The sequence below is a fragment of the Tenebrio molitor genome, chromosome 8, assembly GCF_963966145.1.
Source record: "Tenebrio molitor chromosome 8, icTenMoli1.1, whole genome shotgun sequence".
NCBI classification, from domain to species: domain Eukaryota; kingdom Metazoa; phylum Arthropoda; class Insecta; order Coleoptera; family Tenebrionidae; genus Tenebrio; species Tenebrio molitor.
In genome coordinates this window covers 15,254,859-15,275,567 of record NC_091053.1, presented here as the reverse complement: position 1 = coordinate 15,275,567, position 20,709 = coordinate 15,254,859, and the positions used below count along the sequence as shown (strand labels likewise).

Genomic DNA, 20,709 nt, shown 5'->3' with positions numbered 1-20,709 from the left:
TAGCTGTTACATTATTGGAGCTGTTAACGGTGACAGGTCAGTATCATTAGGCAAACCGGGCGGAGTTAAATCAACTTTCAAGTGTTAATGGTTCGTGTTGTATAACTTGTTCAAACTACACTTAACAACCACATATCTTACCATGTAGCCCATATCGCCTTTCTGACCCTTGTCACCCTGCAATTTTTAATAACCCAAATACAACATGTCTCAAAACGACAACCGCCGCAGCCTTTCAACCGTCAAAGCCACCGTACCATTAAACCGTTCAAACATCTAAATCTAAACCGGTCAACCGTTCACGTGTTCAGTGGCGGTTCTGAAAACGAGTTTAAAATGGTGCTTCTCAAGTAAATTCAAAAATGGGACGATAGTTTTGAAAACCGTCTGGAAGTTTTCAAAAACCACTTTGAAAACCATCCAGATTAAAATCCCCGACACAGTTTCTAAAACCAACCGAAAAGTGTGAGTATGGTTTTGAAAACCAGTTTAACATGGTTTGAAAATCACGCACTACCAAGATACTTTAAACCGCAAGACTTTTCAAAACTGAAGAGCGTAATAACGCTTTTGAAAACCGACCATTTTAAATTGTTCAAAACCGTCTAAAACTGTGACGGTTTTGACAACCATCGAGTTTCGAATTTTTGGAACCTTGAAGTTTTGATTGTTTAGTGATGGCGGTTTAGAAACATTGAAATCGCTGAGTTTTCGCAGCTTTAACAATATAAAATGTATTCCTTGTAAAACGCACAAAATGTGAGAATGGTTTCAAAATTTAAATGAACGCAATCGCATTGGTTTCTAAAGCCTGTTTCAAATTTGTGTACGAAAGTATCGACGAATATAAATGTAAACGATCTCCGATAGCTTCAAAATTTGACCGAAATGTCCAACGATGGTTTTCAAAACCAGTTTAAAATGGTGACGGATTTGAAAAGCACCCACTACCTCGACACTACCGCAATAACTTAAAACGCAGACATTTCAAAACTGAAAACCGTGACAACCATTTCCATTTTACCATTTTAAAGTGTTCAAAACAGTTCCAAAATCTGATCGAAATGCGTCGGGATGGTTTTCACAACCGGTTCAAAAACCACAATTGTGTATTTTAATAATAAAACCGTCACCATTTTAAAGTGTTAAAAACCGCTAAAAACTGTGACCGTTTTGGAAACTATCCAGGTTAGAATTCTAGAATCTTTGAAGTTTATTGTTCAATGGCACCGGTTTTAAAACTGTGAAAAGGTTGTGATTTCGTGTTTTTAAACCTCTACCAATGTAAGATTCAAACGTTGAAAACTACTATAAATGCAAAAACGGTTTCAAAATCTCAATGAAGACAATCGCGGAGGTTTCTAAAGCCTGTTACAAATTTGCGAACGGAATTAAATTGAAAAAATCTTCAACCGTTTCTAAATCTGATGGAAATGCGTCGGGATGGTTTTCACAACCGGTTCAAAACTACAAGTGTGTATTTTAATAATAAAACCGTCACCGTTTTAAAGTATTCAAAATCGCCAAAAATTGTGACCGTCTTGGGAACCCCCCAGCTTAGAATTCTAGAATCTTTGAAGTTTATTGCTCACTGACACTGGGTTTGAAACTGTGAAATGGTTGTTTTCGTGTTTTTAAAGCTTTAACAATGTAAGATTCAAACGTTAAAAACTACAATACATGCAAAAACGGTTTCAAAATCTGAATCAAGACAATCGCGGTGGTTTCTAAAGCCCGTTACAAATTTACGAACGGATTTCAATTGAAAAAGTCTTTAACAGTTTCAAAATCTGATCGAAATGCGTCGGGATGGTTTTCACAACCGGTTCAAAAACCACAATTGTGCATTTTAATAATAAAACCATCACCATTTTAAAGTGTTCAAAACCGCTAAAAACTGTGACTGTCTTGGGAACCATCGAGCTTAGAATTCTAGAATCTTTGAAGTTTTTTTTTGAAATGGTTGTGCTTTCGTGTTTTTAAAGCTCTAATAATGTAAGATTCAAATGTTGAAAACTATGATAAATGCAAAAAGGGTTTCAAAATCTCAATGAAGACAATCGCGGTGGTTTCTAAAGCCTGTTACAAATTGGCGAACGGATTTAAATTGAAAAAATCTTCAACCGTTTCAAAATCTGATCGAAATGCGTCGGGATGGTTTTCACAACCGATTCAAAACTACAAGTGTGTATTTTAATAATAAAACCGTCACCATTTTAATGTGTTCAAAGCCGCCAAAAAATGTGACTGTCTTGGGAACCATCGAGCTTAGAATTCTAGAATCTTTGAAGTTTTTTTTTTTTTGAAATGGTTGTGCTTTCGTGTTTTTAAAGCTCTAATAATGTAAGATTCAAACGTTGAAAACTATAATAAATGCAAAAAGGGTTTCAAAATCTGAATGAAGACAATCGCAGTGGTTTCTAAAGCCTGTTACAATTTGCGAACGGATTTAAATTGAAAAAATCTTCAACCCTTTCAAAATCTCATCGAAATGCGTCGGGATGGTTTTCAAAACCGGTTCAAAACCTCAACTGTGTGGTTTAATACGGTTGAGTTTCTTAAAACCTTCAAATTAAAAATTCTGAGACGGTTAACCGGTTCTCTTGGTTGAAAAGTGTCCAAGTCGACACTTTCTCCTTCTTATTGATCACTAAGATTGGTGTGAAGTGTGGAAAGGCTGCGCCCGTGTCCTGGGGATGATCGTACACATTAAAAAAAAAAACAATGGGGATGATGATGGATGAATTGTACACCAATTAATATTAGTTGGAGGGAGATGACGCTGTATGTGACGGTCTAGAGAGAGAGATATTTATATAAATACAAGAGAGAAAAATAAAATTTATGTGGGGAGGAAGAGAAATAAAAATAATATTAAATAAAATATAATACCGGAAAGCCGTTCTTGCCCGGCGCCCCAGCGGAACCCTAAGGGCAAATAAAAAAGAACAAAATCAGAATTGTTAGTGTGGTGTGCGAACGTTAAGACGTGCTCGTAATTGTTGAGTGGGACTTACCGGAGGGCCCGGATCGCCTACGTCGCCCTTCTTGCCCTTTCGGCCGCGCTTTCCCGGCGGACCGGGTGGACCAGGGGGACCGGGAGGACCTGCAATTACAAACCGTGCATTAGTGGAACGGTCGGGGGATTTACAAGATTCATCACGAATTTTTCTCCACCGAATTAGAACGCACGACCCTTCACGAATAACCAAAACGGGTTCTCTTCCAAAATGTCAACATTTTCAGTTATTTCTCGTTGCACTAATAAAAACACGCGAAAAGTCGCACTTCTTTTGCACAATCGACAGAGTTGAAAATAAACCAGAAAAAACCCACGCGTGGGTGGAGCATTAATTGTGGACCAGCTCCGAACCCCTCATAACTCATTCGTCGACAATGACCGAATTCCGGATTCTTTCCGAGGGTGTGACACGAAATAATCGATAAATTTGTCACTGGCCGAGATTTATCGCCTCCCCTTCATAAATCAGTCGCGTCCGCAACGACAACATTCATTGTTTATAACTAATTATCATGAGAGTTTCGCTTTTCGGGCATTGTTCCCCACGCGCGATAAATATTGAAACGGCATCAATTAACCAACGGTGCAGGAAAAATCGCCCGATCAACACGTGTGTTCACCGATTCCTGCAAGTCGGCAGTCCTGCAGACCCGCGGCCGGGTCACGGCCCGTCCATAACTCACCCTGGACGGTATGAGCTCCGACCGCAGTAATAACACCGGATGAAGAGGGAGAGTGTGCGGGGGCGTGGTGGATTCGAGAGCGTCAGTCGTTGCTGACGTTGTCAGGTTTCGATGTTACGCCATTTTGGTTGTTGCAATCGCAGAGCTAGTCCAACTTATTGCGAACTGTGAGAGAAAACAGCTTTTTCCTGCGAAAAATTGATGAAGAACATTTGGCCATTCAAATTTCCCGCCTCAGTGACAATTTAGTTCTAGGACTATTGTCACATGGCCTCTTAGAAATATTAGTCTCTGTTAGTTATATCGCTTTGTTGGCACCATTCGAATCTGTTGCTGATTAAGAAAAAAACAATTTTTCCCTATGAAAGATAGAAAAAATATTGATTGGTGCATTCAAAATTCCCGCCTCCACGACGATCAAGTTCTGGGAGAATTTTTAGATGGCGCTCTTGTCACAATGCCAGCGCTAGTTATATGGCTAATGGATTATAAGACACAATTCAGTTCACTGAATATTGTTAGATGGCGCTGTTGCAACAGCAGTGTGTGTTAAAAATACAAGAAAAACCGGGGGATTCCTGGTGTGGCAGCGATAGTGGCAGACGTGTTTAGAAAAAAGTGCAGAGAATACCAACGTAAACAGCGACGGGTGAGTGAGAGGTGATAAGCAGAAGGCAGTGGGCAAGAAAGAGAGGGCATGCCGAAATCACCGAAAGGAAGGAAAGAAAGCAGCAAGAGAGAAAGAGAAGAGGGCAGGACGTCTGAAGAACGCACTAACCCATTCTGAAAGAGTTTCAGAACGGGAAGATACCCAAGGAGAAACGAAGATGGAAATAAAAGCAAGGAAATGAAAACCATGATTACAGAGATAAGAGAGGAGAACAAAGTACTAAGCAAGGAATTAGCGGCAGTGAGAGAGGAGATGAGAGAAAGAGAAGAAAATGATAGAGGGAAAGATGGAACAAAGAGAAAAGAAGGAGAGGAAAAATAATGTTATAATAACCGGAATAGGGGGAATAAAAGGAAATAGAGAGGGGGGTGGAAGAATGGCTAGAAAGGGAAATAGGGGTGAAAGTGAAGGTAAAGGAAGCATTTAAAATAAACAAAGAAAAGATGATGCTGGCAAAAATAGAAAGTTGGGAGCAGAAGAAGAACATTATGCTAAATAAGAGTTAAGTGGAAGGAAAGAAAAGGTGACGATTTGACAAAAGAAGAAAGGAAAACACAAAAGAAGTTAAGAGAGGTGGTTAGAGAAGAGAGAGATAGAGGAAAAAGGGTGAAAATACGATACAGGAAGCTACCGATAAAAGGGGAATAGTTTATGTGGGATGAGAAGAGAAATTGAAGAAAAAAAAAAATAGAAGGAGAAAAGAAGAGAAGACGAATCGGCGAGAAAAGGTATAAAGAGAAGGTGAATAAAAAGGTAAATGGACAAACAAAACGAAAACCGGAAAGTCGCTACCGAAAGAGTAAAAATGGGAAGATCAAGGGGCAAAAAGAGAAAAGAAAAAGGGAAGAGTTACGGGGGGAATAACAACAGTGAAATTGGGGATTAAAGAAAAGGGAGAAGAAGGATGCATGAAAAGAAAAGTTCATATAGGCAATTAATGGTGGAAAATGATGACAATATACAGTAAAGAGATGAAAACAACAAGAAGACGTGTCGAAGACGCAATGAAAGAAAACAGGGAAGATTCTATACTCTTGGGAGGGGACTTCAACGGGAGAATTGGAGAAAGAAAAGCAAGAAATTGGGAAGAGGAGAGGGGGATGGGAAAATAAATTCCAAAGACAAGGTGGAAAATGCAGCGAGGAAGAGACTGGTGGAATGGATCGAAGAAAATGGATGGGAGATATTGAACGGCAATAAACAAGGGGAATGGAGCTATAATAGGTAGCAGGGGGGAAACAGTGATAGATTACGGGATATTGAACGAAGAAGCATGGGAAATAGCTTTGAGGAAGCGAAGGGGAAGGAAAGAACAGAGAAGGAAAAGTATGGGGATAGGAATAAAAATGTTTATTTTTATTTTTTTAGAATTGCTATTTTACGTTTAACAAAAATGAAACCAGGAATCGGAAAGCCCGTACGGCAAAGCATTCTACTAGTATCTACAAGAAAAACCGATTTTTTCTTACGAAAAATACAAAAAGAAAAGTGGCGAATTCAAAATTCCCGCCTCTGCAGCAATTTAGTACTAGGAGCGTTGTTAGAGGCGCTGTCGCAATATCAGCCTTCAATATAACGTTACAACATCACAATATCAGCGCTCGTCGAATGTGCTGCAATTTTTCCCTGCGAAAAACGACAAAAAGAAAATTGGAACAACCAAAATTTCCGCCTATGCGATAATTTAGTTCGCATAGCACCGTTAGATGGAGCTTCACAAGACTACTGTGCGTCACACTCTCACACTGTACTCGGCAGTGCTTACGGTGAGCACTGCACTGATTCGCCCCTTGCAGCGAAACTGTTAACTTAGCTTGTGTTTTATTGCCTCGGAGGTTTATTGCTAAACTCGCACCTTTGGTCGAGACTGAAAATCGTGATGTGTTGCTGCAGCTGGATGAAATTTGCGCCGAAGTTTATTATCGCAGCTGACGAGGTCGGCAGCGGAGAAACAACAGAACAAGATTAAAAAAAAAAGAAAAAAAAACCTGCAAACCACTCAATCGGAACAGTTATCCTCGGTTTCTCTTGATTTGCATAATTTTTCATGTCTGTCGATGTCTTTGCATTGGATGTAGACAGTGGCGCACAAACGACTCAAATTCCAGTTGAAATATCTTCTTTAGAATTTCTTTTCAAAGAAAAAGTACAAAAGCCAAAATTGATTCGGAGATTTGAATTTAGCAGAGATTACTCCATCACTCAGGACTCCAGTTACACAACAAACAAATCACAGAATATAACTACGTATTGACAATTTGATTTGTCAGAGGTCTGGGGTGCCACAGGAGACACTTCTAGACCCGATCCTATTCCCTACGTTAAAAAATCCGGCTGGTTCAAACGTTCAACGTACTTCCAACAGCTCCATTGTGCGGCAAGGGTGCCTTTCAAGTCCAACCCTATTCGCGAAATCTATATTTACAGTAAAAATTGAAAGAGATATCGATGAAAGGGAAAAGAGAGTGAATCTGGGTCCTTTCCACGTCAGAAAATCGCCAGGAACGCATCCCGGGGTGGCTCGACCACCCCACCGCAAACACAATCCCAAAAGAGACTCTCCTCACTAGATCTAATTTATCTGCGTGTTGCTCATCACAAAGTATTCCTTCATCCATTCGCAAATAACAATTTCCATTCCGCGTCCGCCGCGGGGCCGCTCTCCCCCATCTCGTGTGCACCCTGCTCGGCCAATAATATCATCTCATCGTCACAATCGCGTTATCAAGTGCTTGTTTAGCCGGAGGACGCATCTGCAACGCCGTCACAATCGAATTCCGGACGGATTTGTCCGTCTCCTCCGATGCACTCCGGGAGTCAATCAAATTTTCTTGCAGCGACGGTGCATTCGCGGAAAATTGAATGGGAGGATATGCGACGGTCCAAAAAAAAAATGCGCAGCTCACGGGGTTGACGTACCTTGACAACGGACGTTCGAAAACGCACAGATGATAATAGTAATAGTAATATGTAATAATAGTTTCGGCTTGGAGATTGAGATAAATTACAAAATCTGGATTTGCTCTTGGGTCTAGGCAACAAAAAAAAACTAGTACAGTGAAACCTCTCAACAACGGACACCAATGGAGATTCTTAAAATTGTCCGTTGTGAGGAGGTGTCCGTTAATAGGAGATAGGAAAACTTAATATGTACATAAATGGTTATGTTTCTACAAAAATGTCCGCTATCAGGAGGTGTCCGCTATCTAGAGGTGGAATGTTTAACTATATGATGTTGATAATATTGTTGCTTTCATTAAAAGACACGGTCCTGGACAAAGAGTATTCTCTTCCTGAAGGGGGTCGAACACCCCCCCCCCCCCTTCCTACATTTCTTTCCTAACTCTTGTTCCTCACGTCTGTTGGCTGTTCGTGCGTAAATGAATTTCCGCCATTTATGTTCTCATCGTCGGAGAGCGGGCGGCTAAAGAGGGTCACTTGTAAGTTCACCCCTTGTAAATGAGTTCCCGGGGGATAGCCTCGCGAACTGCACCCCTAATGACCGTGAAGATGTGTAGTACGCCACGGTCGGTGGTAAGCGAGCGTTACGCGGGGATCTCCACCCGGGACGGTGTCATTTTTCCACCCCCGTCGCCGCCTAATCGGGATCGAGTGTCGGTCCGCGGGTGAAGTTTCGACCGGTGCGGATCGGGACCGGCGGCGGCGGACGGCGCCGACCGCCGCCGGGAGTGCGTAGATTCGTTTTTGATTAAACGGTTTATGACAGCAGGAAACCTCCGATTTGCTCGCCTGATGAATTTTCACTAAACTCATTACGACTCAATTTGTCGGCCGGCACGAATCGATGGTTTCGGGGGCGGTGGGGGCGGTCAAATTACTGCGAATCGTGTGGTTTTTTTGTTCTTTTAGAGAGAAAAAATCGTGAGGCTGACCAACGAAATTACATATTAAACACTCGATCGACCAGATCTTAACCTCGTTGAAATCGCACAGAACGTCTCAGACAGTTCTTTTTTTTCCAATTTTATGCTCCTCAAGCAACCCTCCACCACCCTCAATTAAAGATGTCGGTGCGGCGGACCGCACCATTCCGTTGAATTTTTCCACGAAACACCCCTAAATGGATTAAAACAATCAAATTAAGCAAATATCCTGGCAAATATCAACCACCCCCGTCCACCCGCCGCCCCACTCCAATTAAAATTCGCCGTCTCCGTCCAGAAACGATTCCGACACGGGTCCCACCCCCTCATTTTTTCCCATCTCACAAAGGACTTATATTGTTTATAAAACGGGATCGAGTCCACAGATCCGGATTAATCCTTCCGGGTCGAAAAGAATCCCGTTTGTCTTTCGCAAATCCCCTCTTTATATTCTTCCTCGGTCCGTGAATAATATTTTTGCCACATTTTCAATTAAACCGTATCTGAAGCGATGCCGAAACGTCGATCGACAACTTAATAGTTGTGGAGTTCCGAAGCAACTTCCAAGGAAATTAACTCCCTTAATGAGATTTGGACGTCGGGAAAGTTAATTACTCTCAATGGTGCTAACCTTGTTGCACGAACTGATAAAAAGCGCGGACGATCCTCCGGCACCGAAAAAAAAATGTTTGTCTCGCCACGAAACAATGGAGTCGCGACGACGTCAACAAATAAAAGGGCGTCGATGGAGCTCTCCCTTGACATTTTTTTTTCGGAGCTTTCAATTTATTTTTTGCCACTACCGGATGATTAATTATTCGACGATTCGGCAGCGAAGCTTTTAAAGCTTTTGCAAAATTACAAATCCTTTGATATTGTCGCAAAATGCAACTAATCCAATTGATCGAACTATCTGATAAGTTGAAATGCACGCTGGCATCAATTCCATCTAACACCCGGTTCAATAGTTACTGTCATGTGCATCAAGATAAAAGATGAAAACTAACCGAGAAATCTACAAGTCACGCGAAATTGGTGCATTTCGTGGTGCGCTTATAAAAAATATTTCACGTCTAAACTACAATCGCCACAATATAACCTTCCGTGGCTTTTTCTACCAAATCTCGTTCTCTACAAAAAATGTTCTCTAACGACTTTTATAAATTGTTTAAACAATTTCATTTGCTTCAGTCTAAACGTATAACATATTTTTCTTGTTTTCTTGTTTTAATTGTACTGTAGACTTCAGAAATGTAAAAATTGGTGCGGAAGAGACATTTTTCAATGGCTGATATATACCGCAACAGCAGGGGTCCCAAGTAGGACACCTGAGGGACTCCCAGACAATTAGTATACAGTTTTTTTTTGGGGTTTTGGGCCCTTCCCAAGACATTTCTCGCCGTGTCGTGAGTGTTGTCGAAGAGCACAGCCGCGATCCCCCCACCCAAATCAAACATTTACATAACCCAATAAGAAGGAACGTGGCGCCTAATTGAAGTCGACTGTAATGCAAGATGTAAATTACAAAATACAGTTACACTGTTAGGAAATAATTTATGCATCGACCGTACCTCGCCCATTGTCACTGGCGGCATAATCCGATCCAGAATCTCGATAATCTCTTTGTGTTATTTGTTTCTCGGTTGGTTCGCCTGTTCCTATCAATCGCTCTGAATAAGACGTAATGCAAAAGCTCGCGTGGGCGTTTACAGCCAATAAAATCCGGTATCGATGCTGGCTTATCGTGATATATGTGGTGAATACAAAGAGTGTCTCTCCGAAAAAAGCTAATTGGATTCCTTAAGCGACACCGCATGGGACGGATCCCGAGATGGGTGGGATCTCGCACAAAAGGGATAGGCAGAAGAGCGATTCCGATCCACTCGAATCATTTTCCTTTCGCGTGTACTCCACCGCCGCCGAAGAACTCCTCTTCTCGTCCAGATATTTTAATTGCGCTTCTGGGGATTTTACGGGGCACGTTGGCCAAACTTCCGGAGTTGTGCAAGAACTGTCGTAAAAAATTCCTAACATCAACTGGAGATTAATCACGTCGGACGCACGCTAAAAATCAACCGTACACCTGGTAGGTCACATAAATTAGCCGTCATAAAAATTGAAAGCATTGTTTATCAACGTGTGGGGCCCGGCTGCTGCACTATGTTAATTTCGAACCGCCTCGTTTATTAAATTTTCGTTACGGATGTGTCGTAATTACTTTTCTGTTGTTGTTTTTTCCTCGTCTGCTCCGTAAGAGATTCATCCTGGACCGGGATCGTTTTCCGATTGAATTCCCTCCGAGGTGGGACCCGACAAAAATTCGGGATTCGAGATTCGTGACTTGCAACAGCTAATTCTGTTGTGCAACCACAAAACTCGCCCCATTCGCGATTGTGCGAAAATTCGAAAATATTTCCGGGCGGTCCGGGCGAATAAATTCCGTTCCGGGGGTGGATCCGGGGCACTCCATCACCGCCGACTGAGAATAATTACGGTGGCGTGGACTGCCCTCCGAATACTTTCTTTTCCGAATTATTTCGGACAAAGGGACGTCTCGGGGTCTCGATTAATTAAGCGACTGCGAAGGGCCGCGACCGCTGAATTTTAACCCGCTTCGTTTTTTGACAGACGTCGCAATTAAGGGATGCTTCGGCGATTTTCTCCGGGATCGTGTCGTTCCCAGATTTGGGGAATCGCCGCCGCTTTTGCTCTTCCCTCGTTTATTTTTCCATCTGCTCTATTTTTATCGCCAGTTTTCACGTGACGTTTATGCACCATTTTTGAAATAGCAACACGGGTCAAGTTAGGAAAGTTCTTTCTGAGGAGCAAACGGCCTAAAATGTTCCCTTATTTTATCAACAAAACATTAAAAAAACTAATCAATGTTGTTAACATTATTTTATTTACGACTGCGCAATGAAGTTCATTACTCCACTAGTGGTGTAATATAAAGAAATCCCGAAACGTTAATCAAATTAAATTAAAGGTCTTTTTCTGCTTTGCCCAGTTGTGACCTCGACTTTGTCTCGGTCTTTAATCTCTGGGCTTAGCACAAAAAGACTCACTTCTAATCTTAATGATATAATATACATACCTCTGTTAGGTCTACAAAACATATGCTGATATAAGGGGTTGTTGTATTCTATTGATTTTCCAACAAGCTGTCTCACGAAAAAGATGCGCATCAGATCTTCTAATAAAAGTATCTTTTATAAAAAAACTCTCGTCGGCAAGTCAATAATTCCTCGTCTCCCGATCGATTTTCAAGAAATGCGTTATTTCTTACAGCCCTGTGTCGTTTCGCGTCTAAAGTCGACCAAAGAAGTTTTTACGACGATTGTACGTCCGTCTTAAAAACCAAGAGAGAACACGATTGCATATTACGGTTTGTACGACAGAAATGTAAAATTCGCTTAAATTGGCGCACGATCACGAATTTTTGAAAAATAAAGAAACCATTCCATTATCTCAAAAATTATTTAGAGATGTGTTTGTATAATACAACGCAGCTTGGTAGAAAGTCAATTTCATAACTGATTATTTAACATTTTGGTTGATTCTCGTATTGTCATTAAGTATTGGACCTGTTATCAGATGAGATCATTTTTTTTCTTTTGGAGGACTTTCTACTTTAGTATTGATCGTTATTCAAGTATTAAACAAGAAATTGAACTGTTAAGTTTATTACTGACTGAATAATTCCAAAACTAAAAAATATTTTTTTTGGGCATGTTTGGTCGGGCGACAAAAGGATAGGTTGATATGACGTTTAGGAATGTTATTGTGCAGAGAAATTACAGTCGGAATGAAGTCGCGACCAATCCCCTTAAAAGAATTTTCTTGGTTTGTGAATTTTCTTCGATATTCTAAATTACGTCGATTTTTTACGTTACCAGTTTCGTTAAATCTTTCTAATGTTTTTTTAATCTTGACTTCCTAATCGGATTCTTGTTAGCTTTTCCGCGACTTTCTTTCTACATCCACAGAGAATTTCTCTTTCTCTCAAATTATTCATGTTGATTTTTCTTAATACAGTGTCAACTGACAATTATATCGTCATACATTTGACGTTTTTACTAGAAATACTTGTTTTACATATTTATTGTTTCAATTAAGTTTCCTACATTTTTTTTTAAGTTTCCCTTAATAGGTACCATCGTGATTCTGCATTTATTTATCGGGTGGAAAAAAGGTGTAGGTATGTCTGTACAAATCCTTTTTCAATTAATATCAATACGAGCTGAATACGACAAATTTTCCCCCGAGACAAAAACACAAATTAAAAAAAAAAACTCGACGGCCACCCGTCCAAACACCGACCGCAACCGTCACTGCTTAACCCCTCTGATGAACGAAAACTTCCCGTTTGCTCCCGAAACGACGTCTCCGTTTTGAATTGTTTGTTGGTAACATCGTGATCTCCTTGACTCGCCCAAATTCAATCGGCGGGGGCCGTTCGCCGCCCCCGAAAATTATCTTCCGACCAATAAACGTCACGGTGACGTTGGCCGTTAGCGGCGGTCCCCGCCGCACCGGAAACGTCTCCGGCCGCCCTTTCCCACATCTGACCCTATCAATTACGTTGACAAATCTCCTGCGGTCCCGCCGAAATCTAATCTGGAGCGCACATTTGCCGAAACGTCTCGGAATTTATCGCCGCTCCTTGATCAGCCCCACCGGGTCGGGGGAGAGTGGGAGCGACATCTCCCGGTACCACCGAAAGGCGTCAACTGGAGGTGCCCTCCGACGGTCAAAGCGACGGCGGCGGCACACCCAGCTCTCGAGACACGGAGACATTTGCATTTAATGGAGATTCGGCTCTTGTACGAGAGCCGTCCGACTTGTTTCCGGGTGTTTGGGAGGTTCCTCTCCTTATTGGTTTCTAAGGGGGCGACCGGGGGACGTCGATTTCCGTTCGGGCGTCCCGCAAGGGTCCCGCTTCGGACTCATGCTATTCCTACTATCCACTCACATCCATTATTATTATTATCGCATCCAGGACCACACATTCCCAATTAAGCGCGCACGAAAATCGATAGGACGTGACAAAGGAACCACCCCATCTTGCAGACGTCCCCTTTATCGGAGAAAGCGTACAATGTTGATGGCCGAAATAAAACGATCTCGGTTGCATTGTATGCATGTACAGGGTGGAGCAGTGACAAGACCTCTAATATCTATGCAAATGGAGCGTCTATCCCAGGACCCATACGCAAGATGGAACGACTCCCTGCACTGATATTTTAATAATATTTCAGAGTCTGGCGGAACGGTTAAATTGCCTCGTCTCGGAATTACATTATAAAACAATTTGCAAGTGAGAGAGCGAGTGTGGAGAGGACGATTAAATTACGTATTTGTTAACGTTATCCTGGGTGAAGGACTCAGTCAGCCAATTAAGCTTTTTCGGTGAAATATTTTTTGTACAGGATCTTATTAAACAGCGTGACTAGGGAGTTTCGTTATTAATAGACTCATCCAATATACTGTTACGCATTGTTAACTCTATGTATAAGGGACAAAATGGAAAGCTTCTTGGGAGAGCAAGAAGCAAACCCTCTAAACGACTTGGTGGAGGACCTTCCTGTCCTGGAACACCTGGAAAAGAGTGTTTGGCAGAGAACGTCTAAAAATATGTATTTCAATTGGGATAAAAATGTGTGCACGTCTGTTTATATAAAAATGTGAAAGAGATAAAAAGGAAAGGGAAATGTGTATCGAGAGGTATTCGTGTCGGGAGTTCGAGAGGACTCTCTTTGTGCAGCATTTCGTCGTTCGTCTGTGTAAATGTAAACATAACGAATTATCAAGAGAACGATGGAAAGAAATAAAAGCAACAAAATATCTGGAGGCGGACAACCTGTGGGTGTACCCTTTATCAACCAAAGATATTAATACACCACCGGATTTTTCCTCTTTTATTCTGTCAAAAGGAACGCGAGAGTATTTGATGTGCAAGGACATTTTAGTTAATTAATAAGACAAAAAAAAATCTCGTAGGTGCTTTCATATGATTACGACGTCAGTAAAGTAATTACAATTTTTATCGTGGCTCTTGCGACAAAGGATAATAACTTCTAGTTCCATAATTTATCGTCGACTCGTTCAATATAATATTAATAATTTGGTTTAGTTACGAATGGAAATGTCAATACACACCGTAATGTCAACGAAAAATAGAAAATGAATTATGTAACATGGAAGTGAAAAATTATAGGAATTGGTTGTTTAATAGTATATTATTCAATGAGCGGATAATGATGGCTATTACTCATGAGGATGATTTTGAGTCACGAGCCGCAGGCGAGTGGCGTAATTCATCCGAGCGAGTAATAACCATTATCCGCGAGATACGTATACTTTTTCTACGACTATGAAGAAATAGTTGCTATGATATTTGTAGTGAGTTTTGGAATTATTATTATTCAACCGGCCGTGGGTAATGAATCCTGTTATCCAATTAAAAACACTTTAATAATAATCACAGTAATAGGACCAAAAAAAAAATTTAATTAGATTCTTTGTATGTAAACGATATGACAAAGATCTGGATTTTAAGAAAATCATTTTTTGAATCTGTGATAATTAAAATTAGTGATAATTGGTTTGACACTTTGCACTTGACGGATAGTGATGTTGGGCAAAAAATAATTGCGAAAAATTAGCTGAAGGATAAAGTGTGAAGGAGATTTTCACAGCACATTCATAAAATCTTAGTAAAATATAAAAATAAAATTTAAAATTATCTTGGAATCTTAATAGTGCGTGGTGTGCCACAAGAAACTCTATTAGATCCCTTCCTGATCTCATGTTTATGAATGACATCGTGTTTACTGCTGTGATATAAATTAATTTGGTTGTAATACCGTGTTGCACATATCAGCGTTCCAAAATTGATAACGATGGAGATAAAATTAATTGAGAATTAACAACTCTTTGTCGGTACGTAGCAAAGCCAATCGAGGGAAAAATGGCAAGACAATAAAATATTAATGTAAAGACGAGTGACTGAGAACGCCATTATCTCAGTTTAAAATTCATTCATGGTTCTTGTCTGAAAACTCTAGTGCGGTAATAGTTATTCACGAACCGTGTGCCAGAAGAAATTTTTCGCGCACGAGCGACGAAGGAGCGAGTGCTTCATTTGTGCGAATCTGCCGAATACGTCTTCTCGCATCGAAGTTTGTACAAAGTTTTTTGAAAGGAACATTATGTCTGATTTGTCGTGTACCCTGTGTAAATAGATGGCGCTTGTCCATGCACTTGCCAAAATGTCAATTGAATTCATAGCGATTTATTTTCACTCTTTCGAAATTTTCAACATCCAAATTGGAGAAATGACGTTTTGTAAACTAGCTTTTATTATTATCAAGGCAAATTATTTTCAGAATGCTCAAAAAGGCGAATGCTTTTTGGATTATTTTGAAGCACAAGTGCGCGAAATCTACGTTCGCGGTTGACTGTTGCGGACGTTTGCAGAACACTCCCGAAATTCCGAGGCCTACCCGGAATGTCCTAGACGGCTAAGACGTTCGTATCGGAGTGCGAAATTCATTTTAATTTGTTGCTGCTCATGAAATTTTTACGTAAATTCCAAGACTTCTTTTCTTTCCTGCCGCTGTCGCGTCCCTCGACCACACCGACCCCTCATCCTTCTTCGTCCGCTTTCGCATTCCTGCCGGTCGAACCGCCGATAAAAACGCGCTCCCGTCGTCTATTGACCCCTCCACCTATCGCCCGCAATAAATCACCCCGTAATTCGAGCATTCCGCTTAATCTCCCCGAGACCATTGTTTACCGAATTCCTGACAAATATGACAGGCCGACAATTTACCACCCATTTGGAGTCATCTCTGCACATTCGTAACGGATCGGTGTCACTCCTGCAGATTCGTCCGCCGTTGCAGGAACGACCCGCGCGTCACAGGTGGCAGTCCTGCGGGGTGCTCGCCGCGCCATGGGTGGTCCCTAATTGGTACTCTCCGTGAAACCTGTAAGCCGCCTCTCCCCCCCCCCCCCCTTCCCCTCTTTCTCCTGCGATGGGTGTCCGCGCGGGTACCAACGGATCCAAGGTAATTAGAACAAATTGTCACCATTAAATTGGTTTATGGGTCACGTAAGTGGATCCGGGATGGCCGTGTAATTGGATACGTGATCCGAAAGAGTCGGCCGGGTAATAACACTAAAAACACACACAACGGCGGAATTGTAACGACGTTCGTTCCGTAAAAATGGAGGTCCTGACGACACGGCATCCAGGCCGGATCGATTCGTAGCCAATTCATTTTTGCTGTTTTCTGTATTTCGCCCGCTGCCGTTGGTGCGTTCTGATGGACGGTGAATTGCGGTCGTCAGTCGGAAAGTTCTCTGATAAATAACCCCAAAGCTGACCACCAAACGGTGCAATTAGCTGACCGTAAACAGCAACGGTCGCCGCCACCGCCGTCGATATTCGGACAGTGAAAACCGCAGCACAATAAGCCTTTTGATCTTTGCTGTTGCTCTGATTGCCTTGATAAGTTGATTGCCGACCCTCGTCCCCATGTCACGGTGCTTTTTATCCAGGATGTATTAATTCATTTCGGAGACTGAACACGAAAAACCGGAGATTTCGTTATCGTGGGAACCTCACCGGGTTTGTTGTTGCACAACCGGTGACGCAGCATTCAGGCCGGATTAATTTGTCATTACGCATCTTGCGAAGTAACCATAAAATCTAAAAATATCGCTGCACATAACCTGATCTCCAATTGTGTGTTTCCTGCAATTTTTAGTACTGATAGCTTGATCTTGAATAACGAACATAAATTCCTCAGTTTCAGAACACATATTTGTCTTTTCGAGCCGCATCTGTGAAGCCTTTATATCAACATCAAGTTGTTCAAGCTCGTTGACGTACCTATAGTGTAACGATTTCTCTTTCAGTTGTGCAATTTTTTCGATATCATCATTTCCTTCATTTTGTATGGGTAGAGGCATCTACTTTATCTTTACGATTCAGAGCAGCGTGATAATCTATTATCTAATCTATCTAATCTATTATCTATTCTGACAAGTGATTTGTATAACATTATGTAAAATGCATTCACGTTGTTTTGGCATGGGAGGCCATGGAAATTTTGCATTTAATTTGGTAGTAAAACTGTCTGTTGAATTAGGTTATGTTTTTCTAAGTTTGAGGTTATAAATAGCGTCAATGTCTAGTGCACTGTTGTCAGTTTTACTAGTTTGCAACAGAAGAATACTCAAACATTGCGGCCTCTCATTATGCCAAAACAACGTGAACGGTGTTTATTTTCCTTTTTAATAAGTAGTTTTTTTTTTAATTGCTAATTATCAAGCAACATTTGTACATACATTTGCAAATACTCGATCGAGATTTTCTCCATGATAATCGACTCTTTCTGTCGCTAATTTAGGATGGTGCTGATTAAATTTTGTGAATAATAACGGTTGTGACTATTTTTGGATAGGTTAATATGTAATGTGAGATCGAAAAAAAAAAAAATTCGAGTTGGCTGTGACCAAAAATTGGCAATTCGTTAAAATTTCAATTATCAGATGTCAGTCTTAAAAGTTAGGTTAGTAATTTTAAGAACGTTGAAATCTTGATTTTCATAAAGGTGGGCATTATGTGTGACCTGTCGTTTGTAAAAGAATCATGAGCAGCTCCAATCGTATTTACGAACTAGAGTAAATGTTCGAAATGTCTGCCTTTTTGTTTTACAAAAAAACGAATGTCGACACAATTAAACCCTTCCATTTACTAAATGTCTTCATTAAAAATCGAGTTCGTTTTCGAAAACTCTACAGCCGCACGGAATTTTCTCAGTGTTCCGAAAACAGAATCACATAGATGTTGTTCTATTTGTAAATTAAAAATTACTGTCATTTCCGGCAAAACCCGAGTCCGAAAAAATCAGCCGGTATGGTAAAACGTGCGTCTACAATAACTGTGCCTAATTTTGTTTTGATATCTTGAAAATTGGAACATAAAAGAGGATAGTAATTTGTTGACACCCTGTATATCGGTATTGGTACGTACTTGAAATTAATTAACAGGTTTGTTTATTATTATTTGAAATACCGCATTCCTTGCATTTATTTCTCTTTTTTACATATTAATTCGTCATTGCCATTTTTACTGTTACGAGCAAATCGCGACGGAAGCTACCACGGCCGAGGCGTGAGCCGCCCCCCGCCCGAAAATAATTAATAAGGGCCGCAACAGATGCCGCCCGGAGGGCGTCCCTCCTGAGCCAATAATCTGGCAAGATCGCGGTCGGCTCCGGCAATTTATCAAAGATATTGATGGCGCTGTATCGCTTCACAGCCGGCCGACTCTTTAACGCCATGAAAAATTCAAATCGACGAAACAATACAGGACGAACGGGAGCGATTCATCCGGAGATACGTGCCGGATTTACGACGATCCAGTCGACCGGTCCAGAGATAACTTCCGGATGATTTGTGGCCGCGCGCAGCACATCGCCTTTCAGGTGTTGGGAAACCGGAGAAAATTTGTAGCGCGAGCGCTAGATGTGGGCTCGGCTTAATGAGCGACGGAAACGGCTTAATAGAGAGGCGATGATCTATGGACCTTCCACGGTCTCAAATTGAGGTGTTACAACTGGGGAGATAATTCATTTCGGGTGTTGATGGAAGTGGACCGGCGCCCACGGAAACACAAGAAGAGATGACGGAACAAACGCGTTTCGATGAAACCGGTCGATGAATAAACAAATTCGATCGACGAGGAAAGAAATTTAATTTTGTTTCTGTTTCGGACAAAACGCTCCGTCCGCCGGGGGAGATTAATCACGTGACGACAAAAACCTCGCTAACTTGATAAGTTCTGCGGTAAATGAATTAATTATTCCATTTGCTGGAACATCGCCGGATTGCCTCTTCGGCGTTGTTTTGTGGGAAAAGTCGTTGTTTAACTTTTGCGAGGATCATTAGACTCCAGTGGTAAATGGATTAATGGCGGCCATTAGCGAGACAGTTATGTTCGTCTTGTGTGTGGAAACAAAAAAATCCAATAAATGTGTTGGAGCAAAGAGAAGTAAAATGCTGAGGCAAATCGTTTAAGAAGAGCAAGGAATTTAAAATAATTGTTGTTTTGGCGGTTCAAAAGAAAGTACTATTTACCAGTTTGTACATGTAAAATAGTTATTTACATACGAGTACGGTAGGGGTGTTTTACAGCGCGAAAACTAGGTTTTAGGCTCGAGGCGAAGCCGAGTCCAGCAAACGATTTTTCAACACTAGATTATAAATTCCTTTTACGCAACTCCATCGAAATCCACCCTTCAGAAGATTTTTCCCCGTGTTTCGCTCAAACATCTTTCGCCAGAACTACAACTTTCACTACCGCTGTGCGATTTTTCTTTGGCTCTTTTTTTCCTTATTTGCACCCGGCGTAACGTAACGAGATACGCGGTTCAACGTTCCGGCACCATCACTCCCCGTGATTTATAGTCAAATCAGCGTAAAATAAATTGATGGTGATGGCTACTGTGAAATAAATCCGACTGGATGTACTCAGATTACATCGACAATTAACCGACCGATCCCTCCACCGGGAGCACTACAACTAAAAACAGGCCATAATTGACTCCACAACGTAGATTGAATACAAAGACGACCTCCCAGGAGCCAGGGGCTAACAACCGTGACGGGTTAACGTGTTTTTGACCGGAAAACACCAACGAACAGGTGCGCGACGTCGTGGTGAGTTCCTGCGACGCTCGTCGTCCTTGGTATTTTTTCTTTGTTCGGCGCAAGAAAAAATAATCCGAAAGAGACGCTCGGCGATGATGGGGCGCCGTTTCACGGTTTGCCGTATCACTTTTCACCCCGACCCTTGTTAGGGCGACCCTTGGAAATGAAGTGGATCGCAAATTCGTTCGGTGGGGATGTTTTAAAGCACGGCCGGGTTTTAATACAAGTTTCGGCACTAATTTTCGGCTTTCAGTTATGTTTACGGCGAACGGAGACGAGATGCGAATTCGAGAAAGGGAAAAGTTCTTAAGGCTGATCTTGACACCTTCGCACCAAATTATTGCAAGTCTTTCTACTGCTATCATCTGCAGAAGCTGCTTTCCAACATGTCTAGATTCTTGTTACGATGATTTTTAAAATTTCCCAGTTGTTGGTGTTAAAAGGAAATCATCGATTAGTGGAATGCAAAGCAAGAATACAAACAACAGAATAAATAATTGGATGAAAAATAATAACAAAAAATATTTCATCAAAAATATAGATAACAGTGAAAGAGGAATTTATTATACTCAATGTTTACCAGGAAGTTTACACCATTTACACTTTTTCCTAATTCTGTATTCGATATACAGGGTGTTTAAAAAATGCCGCACTAAAATGATAGCACAGTGTTCAGAAGCATTTGGTACGTGAGGGAAAAATATTTAAAAAATTCTTGACGTTAAA

At 41.3% G+C, this 20,709-nt stretch overlaps 1 protein-coding gene across 29 annotated transcripts in view; it reads right to left on the bottom strand.

Moving 5' to 3' along the window:
* The window catches only part of LOC138137439 (collagen alpha chain CG42342), a 186,374-nt gene that overhangs the window by 21,065 nt on the left and 144,600 nt on the right, over positions 1 to 20,709 (bottom strand). For 19 of the 29 annotated variants that reach the window (XR_011161736.1, XM_069056819.1, XM_069056816.1 and 16 more), the window contains exons 2-4: positions 3,018 to 3,106; positions 2,893 to 2,928; positions 142 to 177 (exon numbers count right to left, since the gene is read on the bottom strand). Coding sequence is in view for 28 of the 29 variants with exons in the window: in XM_069056819.1 (XP_068912920.1) it covers positions 142 to 177; positions 2,893 to 2,928; positions 3,018 to 3,106 (161 nt within the window). In the remaining variant the exon portion in view is untranslated. The remainder of the gene's footprint in view (positions 1 to 141; positions 178 to 2,892; positions 2,929 to 3,017; positions 3,107 to 20,709) is intronic. The other 10 variants (XM_069056821.1, XM_069056827.1, XM_069056833.1 and 7 more) reach the window with 3 other exon arrangements.